The 11632-nt window shown below is 40.5% G+C and overlaps 2 protein-coding genes across 21 annotated transcripts in view; both read left to right on the top strand.

The window, feature by feature from the left end:
• LOC115426731 (protocadherin gamma-C5-like) overlaps positions 1 to 11632 on the top strand; it is a 332740-nt gene that overhangs the window by 45625 nt on the left and 275483 nt on the right. The window contains exons 1-2 of one of the 20 annotated variants that reach the window (XM_030144921.1): positions 173 to 2297; positions 7111 to 7506. The exons of 18 other annotated variants lie outside the window; for them this stretch is intronic. In XM_030144921.1, coding sequence (XP_030000781.1) covers positions 294 to 2297; positions 7111 to 7506 — 2400 coding nt within the window. In that variant the 5' untranslated portion in view covers positions 173 to 293. Of the gene's footprint in view, positions 1 to 172; positions 2298 to 5045; positions 7507 to 11632 lie in introns of those variants that run through there. One more of the 20 variants, XM_030144935.1, reaches the window with a different exon arrangement.
• On the top strand, positions 8726 to 11245 carry LOC115427491 (protocadherin gamma-A12-like). Its single transcript, XM_030146070.1, has one exon. The coding sequence runs from the start codon at positions 8840 to 8842 to the stop codon at positions 11243 to 11245; it is 2406 nt and encodes an 801-aa protein (XP_030001930.1). The 5' UTR covers positions 8726 to 8839.

Here is an 11632-nt window from a genome sequence, read left to right as displayed (position 1 = left end):
ATTTTTCATTCACAATGTAGATAAAAAGATACGTCAAGAAATCATTGAATTGCATGATATAATTTTCGGTGCAATAACTGATTTAAAACTCGTGGTGTCACTGTGCACTCACAAAGGAAGCAAATGTCAGCTGCTCCATTCGTTCCCTTCCACCATTGCGAAGGTCTGCTGTGGTGCTGTATTTTGTCGGTAAGGGAGACCACAAAAATATCGCATTTAGATACTGGGGTATTTAATCATACACTGGAATATAGTCGTCCTTCGTCAGTTTTTTTGTCAACGTCTGGCCTGTCATGGGGACCGTACATAATGGATTTGCCAAGAATTTCCGTTCAGTTGTTTGCCTTTTCCTCACCGTGTATTTGGTATCTGGAGATGTGAGCTACTCCATTGTTGAAGAGATGAAACGCGGATCTGTGATTGGAAATATTGCCAAAGACCTCGGCCTTGGGATTGCTACACTTTCCTCTCGGAAAGCTCGTATTGATACGGACAGAAATGACAAACGATACTGTGATATTAATTTGGGCACTGGCGATTTGATTGTTGCAGACAGGATCGACAGAGAAGGCCTTTGTGGTAAGAAGGCATCTTGTGTTGTAAAAGAAGAGCTTGTGTTGGAAAGCCCATTAGAGCTTCATCGTATCAGCATTAATGTGCAAGATATAAACGACAACGCCCCACACTTCAGTGAGGACTTGATTTCATTTGAAATCACAGAATCAGCAGAGAAGGGGACTAAATTCTTGATAACTGGAGCCCACGATGCAGATATCGGTACAAATACAGTCCAGCGCTACGACATAGAGAATAATGAGCATTTTACCATTGGTGTAGATACAGAGGGTAGTGGGCGCAAACACTGCAATCTGGTTTTACTTAAAAAATTAGACCGGGAGCAGGACGAAGAATTTAAACTACTACTTACAGCTAGCGATGGTGGTTCTCCACAAAGGTCAGGGACTGCAGTCATACACATCACTATTCTGGATGCAAATGATAACGCACCAGTTTTTGATCAGGCCGTTTACAAGACAAGTCTACCTGAAAACTCTCCTTTAGATACACTAGTTGTTGCAGTAAGCGCTACTGATGCAGACGCAGGACCCAACGGTGTAATTACATATAGTTTTGATCATGTATCAGATGATCATGCTTCGTTGTTTTCACTTGATCCAAAGACGGGAGAGATACGAGTCACCGGCTCTATTGATTATGAGAACGAGGCTTCCATTGAACTGCGAATAACAGCAAAAGACGGACCAGGTCTGAATTCTTATTGCACAGTTATAATAGATATAACAGACGTTAATGATAACCCCCCAGCTATTTACTTGAAATCACTTTCTAACCCCATATCTGAAAACGTGTCACCTGGTGCAGAAGTAGGCATCATTAATGTACAGGATAGAGACTCTGAGAATAATAAACAGGTCCGCTGTTCCATTCAGCAAGGTGTCCCTTTTAAGTTAGTTCCTTCTATTAAAAACTACTATTCTCTGGTGACCACAGAACAACTGGACCGTGAACTAGTGTCTGATTACAACATTACAATCACTGCCACTGACGAGGGCTCTCCACCTCTGTCCTCCTCTAAAACTGTTCAGTTATCTGTAGCAGACATCAATGACAACCCACCTGTGTTTGAGGAGCAGTCCTACAGCGCATATGTGACTGAAAATAACAAACCTGGCTCCACTTTATGTTCCGTTACTGCTCGAGACCCCGACTGGAGACAAAACGGTACAGTGATTTATTCTCTGTTACCTGGTGAGGTGAACGGTGCCCCGGTGTCCTCCTATCTGTCTGTGAATGGAGACACGGGAGTGATCCACGCTGTGAGGTCGTTTGATTATGAACAGTTCAAGAGTTTTAAAGTCCACGTGATGGCCAGAGATAACGGTTCTCCTCCGCTCAGCAGCAACGTGACAGTGAGTGTGTTTGTATCTGATGTGAATGACAACTCTCCTCAGATACTGTACCCCACCCCGGAGGGAAACTCCTTCATGACTGAGCTTGTCCCCAAAGCTGCCCACGGAGGCTCTCTGGTGTCCAAAGTGATAGCTGTGGACGCGGACTCTGGACAGAACGCCTGGCTGTCCTATCAAATAGTCAGATCCACTGATCCTGGCCTTTTTACTATTGGACTCCACAGTGGAGAGATCAAGACACAGCGGGACATTTCTGAATCTGACAACATGAAACAGAACCTTATTGTGTCAGTGAAAGATAACGGACAGCCTCCTCTCTCTGCCACCTGTGCCATGTATTTACTTATTTCTGATAACTTGGCTGAAGTTCCAGAACTGAAAGATATTTCTTATGATGAAAAGAATTCCAAACTTACATCATATCTAATCATAGCACTGGTGTCCGTTTCCACAATTTTCCTTACCTTCATTATTATCATCATGGGTGTGAGGTTTTGTCGCAGGAGAAAGCCCCGACTGTTGTTTGATGGAGCAGTTGCAATCCCCAGCGCTTATCTGCCTCCTAATTACGCAGATGTTGATGGAACAGGAACTTTACGCAGCACTTACAATTATGACGCCTATTTGACAACAGGATCTAGAACCAGTGACTTTAAGTTCGTTTCATCCTACAATGACAACACTCTGCCTGCTGACCAGACTCTGAAGAAAAGTCTAACAGACTTTTCTGATGCATTTGGAGATTGTGACTCTTCTCCTGAGGTAGGAACAGTTGATTACTTCACGTATTAAATAATTATTACAATTTTTCCAAGCTCTTGCTTATATTGAAAGTGACTTCATGTGTGTTAAGCAGAAAACTGTCGAGGTTTGAATTGTGTAAAGGTTGGTCAGAGTTGTTATTCGACTGATTTCCTGTCAGTTAATGATATTTTGTTTGCTGTGATGTACACTCACAAGCCAGTCTTGAAAATAATTATTCTGAGGAGGGTTTCTGCGTATCTTTACCTTTACTTGCACAATATTAATAATTCTCCAAAGGTTACAGTGAATATATTGCATGCTGTTTTATTTATTTGCAAAGTTTAGTATTAAAATGCATTTTTGAAGTACATGCAGGACAAAAAAGTAATATTATGTGAGTGAACACGTTTTTTTTTTTTTTGTTTTTTTTTTTTTTGTCATCTATAATGTATATTTCGACCTGCTCCACTTTTAGTGTGTTGGCTTGCTGTTGTACTCCTGAGAAGCTGGTAATTAAGTGGTGCTACTAGCTCCAATTTGTTACATTATTCTTTTAGCATTACAGGGCTTGTACAAGATGAGACTGTGATAAGATTCATTATTCTTGCATAGCTATGCATTTGTATTTTCACCCCTAAGCCGCGAGTCGGTCTTTTTGTCTTGATCAGAGCTACGGTGTGTCTCTGTCCCCGGTGCTGAATTTATGACTCCGTGAACGACTTTCAAGTTTCTTTACTTATTGAATACCATTCAAATGAACCTGCACTTTGACTCCACTGTAGATTTCACAATGGATTGTTTTCTATCGTTTGCACTCGTGGTGTCACTACAGACCATTTTTTCAGTGAAAGATAACGGACAGCCTCCTCTCTCTACCACTTGTGCCATGTATTTACTTATTTATGATAACTTGGCTGAGGTTCCACAACAGAAAGACATTTCTTATGATGAGAAGAATTCCAAGTTGACATCTTACTTAATCGTTGCGTTGGTGTCTGTGTCTACATTTTTCTTTACTTCTATTTTAATCATACTTTGTGAGGTTTTGTCGCCGGAAAAAGCCCAAACTGCTGTTTGATGGAGCAGTATCAATCCTGTTTATAAATAGGAATAAAAGGAGTAGTGTGTCTGAAAACAAAACTATTCCAACTTAATGGTGAACAGAGTACATGCAGTAAACTCTGTTTTGAAACACATTAACCATTTATCTGTCCTTTTTGATGGCTATGCACTGCGTGTATTTTCACCGTATGTCTTTTGAATAATATTTTGATGAGAAGGGAATTTAAGAACAGATGTTGTAACCTTGTCCAATTTATCCAAAGTTTTGTAAAGTCAAGCTCAAATTGGTAATTTATAATACACCGTGTACATTCTTTTTAACTTAATAAAGGCTAATGCATCATATATACTATCTGAATTGCTCTAATTGTGTTAGCTGTTTTCCGGCTTCTTGAAGATTTTGTTTGTGTAGCCTTATTATTGTTTTTATTCAAGTCTGTGTTTTCAGATAATATTGAATAGGTAGTCAGTTCCTCTCGTATTCAGGGGTTGATCTTTCCTTTCGTTATTTACTCAACATATCGTATTCTTCATTTGATTACGGTGTTTCATGCGTCAAAAATACTTTCTATGGATGCTATTGCCACCTGAAGTCACATTTATTCACAAAAAAATGATTAAATCTTTTTTTTTTTTAAGTTTTAGATTTGTTTTTAACGAAGTAATAAATAGTCTGAGATATTGGAATAGTTTCTATACCTTGAAAGCAGTGGACAGCATGGAGCTCTCATTGATAATTTACTTTTGTTTCATTGACACCCTTTCTCACGTTACTTAATACACCTACATTTACAACCACCCTCGTTTTCTTCAATTTCTTGTTCATTTTAATGTCTAGTACAATTAAAGGTACATTTGTTTGGACAAATATAATGATAACAAAAAAAATAGCTCATAAGAGTTTAATTTCGAGCTGCTATCTAGCCATTTTCCATGTTTTCTTGATAATAACCAAAATTACTTAAGTTCTGACATCAGTAGCTGTGGCATTGTACTGCCAAAAACAGTGCTTTTCGGCATTCCATTTTTTTCTTTTCTGTCTGTTTTAGTCACATGATACACACAGGAGTTAGTACTTGATTACATAATCATTATTTTTTATTACTTTTGATGGTCTAATATTTTTTTACGCGACTTTATGTGATCTGTGTAGATGGCTGTTTTTCTGTTTGTGCGGAGTTGATCTGTGTAATTTCTTGACCAGACTCACGATGTCGCAATGCACCAGCTGTTAAATTCTTTTGATATACACCCACTTCTCTCCAGGCACAATTTGAGTTTAGATTGTCTGCTGCAGTAGATCTTCAACAGAGGCTCGTACTTCGCTGGGTTTCTTTTACTTGTTTTCCATTCGCGGTTCTGCCATACTGGCTTGGACTCCTTCACCATGATTGTCAGTGGATTCCCAATACAAATCGTGGCTGTTGATGTATTAATGCTGTTTTGTTTGCGTTTTGTCAGTGCGGATATAAACTATTCTTTTCCGGAGGAAATGAGACATGGATCCGTGATCGGAAATATTGCTAAAGATCTGGGCCTTAATATCAATAAACTATCGTCAAGAAACGCCCGAATCGATACTGAAGGAAGCGACAAACGTTATTGTGATGTAAACCTCCGTAATGGGGATCTGACTGTTGCCGAGCGGATTGACAGAGAAGGCCTTTGTGGAGACAAAGCATCCTGCGTCCTCAAACAAGAGCTCATGTTAGAGAATCCGTTAGAATTGCATCGAATTAACCTCCATGTCCAAGACATAAATGACAATTCTCCTCAGTTTAACAAAGAACTGATCCATATAGATATCAGTGAATCAGCTGTAAAAGGTGCTCGTTTTCCAATAGAAGAAGCACATGATGTTGATATAGGTAAATATTCCGTTCAGGCATACGACCTCCAAAAGAATGACTATTTTATTCTGGGCGTTGGAACAAATTCCGTGGAACTTGTCCTAAACAATGAGCTTGACCGTGAAAAATTAAAAGAAATCGATCTACTTCTTACAGCTCTGGATAGCGGTTCACCACAAAGATCAGGTACTGTGCTCATCCACGTCACCGTACTAGACGCTAACGATAATATCCCTGTGTTCAGCGAGGCCGTGTATAAAGCCAGTCTGCCTGAAAACTCTCCACAAGATACTACCGTCCTTAGAGTGAGCGCTACTGATGCAGATGAAGGACTAAATGGAGAGGTGACTTACGATTTTGGACATATTTCAAACGACATTAGGTCAGTGTTTGCCATAGATCATAAGACAGGTGATATAAAATTGACAAGTGCCATTGACTATGAAACAACCTCATCATTTGAACTTCGTCTCACAGCAAAAGATGGTTTAGGATTAACCTCTTATGCTAAGGTTATTATCGATGTTACTGACGTCAATGACAATGCTCCCATTATACACCTGAAATCACTTACCAGTCCAGTACCAGAGAGCGTGTCACCTGGTACAGAGGTGGGCATTATTAATGTACAGGATAGAGACTCTGAGAATAATAAACAGGTCCGCTGCTCCATTCAGCAAGGTGTCCCTTTTAAGTTAGTTCCTTCTATTAAAAACTACTATTCTCTGGTGACCACAGAACAACTGGACCGGGAACTAGTGTCTGATTACAACATTACAATCACTGCCACTGACGAGGGCTCTCCACCTCTGTCCTCCTCGAAAACTGTTCAGTTATCTGTAGCTGACATCAATGACAACCCACCTGTGTTTGAGGAGCAGTCCTACAGCGCATATGTGACTGAAAATAACAAACCTGGCTCCACTTTATGTTCCGTTACTGCTCGAGACCCCGACTGGAGACAAAACGGTACAGTGATTTATTCTCTGTTACCTGGTGAGGTGAACGGTGCCCCGGTGTCCTCCTATCTATCTGTGAATGGAGACACGGGAGTGATCCACGCTGTGAGGTCGTTTGATTATGAACAGTTCAGGAGTTTTAAAGTCCACGTGATGGCCAGAGACAACGGTTCTCCTCCGCTCAGCAGCAACGTGACAGTTAGTGTGTTTATATCTGATGTGAATGACAACTCTCCTCAGATACTGTACCCCACCCCTGAGGGAAACTCTTTCATGACTGAGCTGGTCCCCAAAGCTGCCCACGGAGGCTCTCTGGTGTCCAAAGTGATCGCTGTGGACGCGGACTCTGGACAGAACGCCTGGCTGTCCTATCAAATAGTCAAATCCACTGATCCTGGCCTTTTTACTATTGGACTCCACAGTGGAGAGATCAGGACACAGCGGGACATTTCCGAATCTGACAACATGAAACAGAACCTTATTGTGTCAGTGAAAGATAACGGACAGCCTCCTCTCTCTGCCACATGTGCCATGTATTTACTTATTTCTGATAACCTGGCCGAGGTTCCAGAACTGAAAGACATTTCCTATGACGAGAAGAATTCCAAATTAACGTCTTACTTGATTATTGCGTTAGTATCTGTATCCACATTCTTCCTTACTTTTATTATCATAATCTTGGGTGTGAGGTTTTGTCACAGGAGAAAGCCAAGGCTGTTGTTTGATGGAGCAGTTGCAATTCCAGGCGGTTATCTCCCACCAAATTATGCAGATGTTGATGGAACGGGAACTCTACGCAGCACTTACAATTATGACGCCTATTTGACAACAGGATCTAGAACCAGTGACTTTAAGTTCGTTTCATCTTACAATGATAACACTCTTCCTGCTGACCAGACTCTTACGAAAAATCCGATGGACTTTGCTGAGGAGTTTGAAGATTTTGATGGCTCTCCTGAGGTAGGAACTTGTATCAATCCATTACAACCTGTATCCGTGTATTCTTCCACTTATAAAATTACTAATATGTTATAATTTGTGATGCTTCCATTTGTTTTGTTTGATTTCAACACAAACGTCACTTTAAAGATTTTTTTTTTTTACATGGCCATATGAGCTTGGTGATGCATGTTTTCTTTTGAGTACTTTTTTTGTATTTCGGATGGGGTAATCATTTTCACACCTCAGAACGCAGACATTTTATGCGCTGTGGGTCATTATAGGGGTCTTGATGTCAGTATAGTATTGGTCTTTGTTGGTGCCATTCAAGGAAAGCTACAACGTTTTGGGTTCTTGGCCTTAATGAATGCAGGTGTTAGTGCTGTCCTTGGTGCTGAAACTAAGTGCTGCTCTTAGGGCTGCTCTGGGGCGACTTGTCTCTGCCTCATTGCATTTTTCTTGATGCAAATGGTTTGAGGTACTATGTTATTATATGCTCCTATGCACGAGATGCTTCTATGTCCTTTTATAAATAACGTGGTGGTGCTGTACAGTTATCTTTTTGTGTAACATCTACATACTTCAGTGCTGTGATATTTTGTTTTTCAACCTACTGTACATCTAGGGTTGTTAATTCTGCGCGTACACTGACACACCTACCATTATTACATCACCTTCTTAAACTCATTTAACCATAAAATTCGCTTCTTCTAAAGAAAATACGCATAATGTCATCGACACAGAGCATTCTTTCTCTTTGTAAAAATATTATTACACCTTTTTATGACATCCTAATTTAGAAATTGTTGTTCCTCTTCATTTGTATTTTAGGAGTGTTTAGACATTGTGTACATGATGATATAGAGTTTGTTTGACTTACGTGTTCTTTTCAGGAAACTAGAAAAATATTTTTGGGAGAGGGGGGACACTATATTTTTTGTCATGTTTATGATAGTTTTGTCCGTTAAATATGGTGGAAGTAAGTACCGTATTAAGCCATATGACAGAAAGACAAAGATCCATCGTCAAATGAAAAGTGAAATTACATAATACGTATTGATCAAACGTTACCATTATATAAAAATGCCCTTTATTCAACCATTGGGCCAGACAATTGTTTTATAAGTATATTACATGTTCTAAACCTGTTATATTTCCTTTGTACTCACGGTGTCACTGTAGGCCAGCAAAAATAGGAAACTGCAGCCCTCTTTGCATTCCACCCATTATCTGGATCTACTATCCTATGTTTCTCTGTTGACTTAAAAGCACACGAAGAGATCTAATAAGGTTTATAGACCGATCGGCTAACATATTTTGAAGGTTGGCAGTGAACTGATTGATAATTGGAAGAATGTGGGGTCTTCAGACCTATGGCTTTGTGTTTTTCTTTGTTGTGCTTCACCACGCACACGGAGACCTTAGCTATTCTGTACAAGAGGAGCTGAAACGCGGATCTGTTATTGGGAATATCGCCAAGGATCTCGGACTCGATGTGGGAAGATTGTCTGCTCGAAAAGCTCGTATTGATCTGGATGGAGGCGACAGACAATATTGCGGAATTAACCTTCGAAGCGGGGAATTGTTTGTTGCGGAGAGAATAGACAGAGAGGAGCACTGCGCAGACAAACCCTCCTGTGTTCTTAAATTCGACTTGCTATTGGAGAATCCATTGGAGCTACACCGTGTGTCTCTACAGGTGCAGGATATAAACGATAACCCACCAATTTTTCAGAAGGACAATGTGAAATTGGAAATTACAGAATCAGCAGACAAAGGCGCAAAGTATCGTGTAAATGCAGCTCACGATGCGGATATAGGCCAGAATGCAGTTGAAAGCTATGTTTTGCAAGAAAACCCCCATTTTGCATTCAATATTCAGACTACAAGTGCTGGAAATAAATATGGTGAGTTGATTTTGGAAAAGGAATTAGACCGTGAGGAGCAGCAGGAAATAAAATTGGTGCTTACTGCTGTGGACGGTGGTTCTCCCAGAAGATCCGGGACAGTAGTAATACACGTCATTGTGCTTGACGCTAATGATAACGCCCCGGTGTTTACGGAATCAGTTTATACAGCTAAGCTGCCGGAAAACTCACCTTTAAAAACAGTAGTTATTAGTGTCAGTGCATCAGACGCTGATGAAGGTTTAAATGGAGAGGTTTCATATGAATTTAGCAGACTCTCTGATAAATCACGGAAGCTCTTTGCAATAGATGAGAAAACCGGAGAAATAATTGTAACCGGTGACATAGATTATGAAGAAGGATCCAAATATGAAATGAATGTCGAAGCAAAAGATGGTTATGGCCTTTCCTCAGAGGCAAAAGTCATTATTGATATCACTGATGTAAATGACAATGCCCCGGTTATGTATTTGAAGTCACTGACTAACCCAATACCTGAGAATGTGTCACCTGGTACAGAGGTGGGCATCATTAATGTACAGGATAGAGATTCAGAAAATAATAAACAGGTCCGCTGCTCCATTCAGCAAGGTGTCCCTTTTAAGTTAGTTCCTTCTATTAAAAACTACTATTCTCTGGTGACCACAGAACAACTGGACCGTGAACTAGTGTCTGATTACAACATTACAATCACTGCCACTGACGAGGGCTCTCCACCTCTGTCCTCCTCGAAAACTGTTCAGTTATCTGTAGCTGACATAAATGACAACCCACCTGTGTTTGAGGAGCAGTCCTACAGCGCATATGTGACTGAAAATAACAAACCTGGATCCACTTTATGTTCCGTTACTGCTCGAGACCCGGACTGGAGACAAAACGGTACAGTGATTTATTCTCTGTTACCTGGTGAGGTGAACGGTGCCCCGGTGTCCTCCTATCTGTCTGTGAATGGAGACACGGGAGTGATCCACGCTGTGAGGTCTTTTGATTATGAGCAGTTCAGGAGTTTTAAAGTCCACGTGATGGCCAGAGATAACGGTTCTCCTCCACTCAGCAGCAACGTGACAGTCAGTGTGTTTGTATCAGATGTGAATGACAACTCTCCTCAGATACTGTACCCCACCCCTGAGGGAAACTCCTTCATGACTGAGCTGGTCCCCAAAGCTGCCCACGGAGGCTCTTTGGTGTCCAAAGTGATAGCTGTGGACGCGGACTCTGGACAGAACGCCTGGCTGTCCTATCAAATAGTCAAATCCACTGATCCTGGCCTTTTTACTATTGGACTCCACAGTGGAGAGATCAGGACACAGCGGGACATTTCTGAATCTGACAACATGAAACAGAACCTTATTGTGTCAGTGAAAGATAACGGACAGCCTCCTCTCTCTGCCACCTGTGCCATGTATTTACTTATTTCTGATAACTTGGCTGAGGTTCCAGAACTGAAAGACATTTCTTATGACGAAAAGAATTCCAAATTAACCTCATACCTAATCATAGCACTGGTGTCAGTTTCTACAATTTTCCTTACGTTCATCATCATTGTCATGGGTGTGAGGTTTTGTCGCAGGAGAAAGCCCAGACTGTTGTTTGATGGAGCAGTTGCAATCCCCAGCGCTTATCTGCCTCCTAATTATGCAGATGTTGACGGAACAGGAACTTTACGCAGCACTTACAATTATGACGCCTATTTGACAACAGGATCTAGAACCAGTGACTTTAAGTTCGTTTCATCTTACAATGATAACACTCTTCCTGCTGATCAGACTCTGAAGAAAAGTCTAACAGACTTTTCTGACGCATTTGGCGATGGAGACTCTTCTCCTGAGGTAGGAACAGTTGCTTTACTTTAAGTATTACTTAATTATTACCATTTTTCCAAGGTCTTGCTAATACTGAAAGTGATTTTATGTGTGCTAAGCAAAAAAAACAAAACAAACAAAAAAAAAACACTCGAGGTTTGAATTGTGTAGAGGTTAGTCAGAGTTATTATACGTCTGAAATCCTGGCAGTTAATAATATTTTGTTTGCTCTGATGTACACTCACAACCAAGTCTTTGATATGATTATTTTAGGGGGGTTTCTACTTTTCTTTACCTTTACTTGTGGAATTATTGACAATGTTCCAAAAGTTACAGTGAATGTTTTGCATGTGGTTTTATTTATTCTGGAGAATTTAATATTAAAATGTTGATTTTCTGAAGTACCTACAAAAACTTCTTGTCATTTGGGTGAACACT

Source organism: Sphaeramia orbicularis, chromosome 10 (assembly GCF_902148855.1).
Source record: "Sphaeramia orbicularis chromosome 10, fSphaOr1.1, whole genome shotgun sequence".
NCBI lineage: Eukaryota > Metazoa > Chordata > Actinopteri > Kurtiformes > Apogonidae > Sphaeramia > Sphaeramia orbicularis.
The sequence above is the reverse complement of the archived record's forward strand: the minus strand, read 5'-3'. Positions and strand labels throughout refer to the sequence as shown.

Bases quoted from the DNA above. Each gene is read 5' to 3' on its own strand.
- LOC115427491 (XM_030146070.1), top strand. From the start codon at position 8,840: ATGTGGGGTCTTCAGACCTATGGCTTTGTGTTTTTCTTTGTTGTGCTT.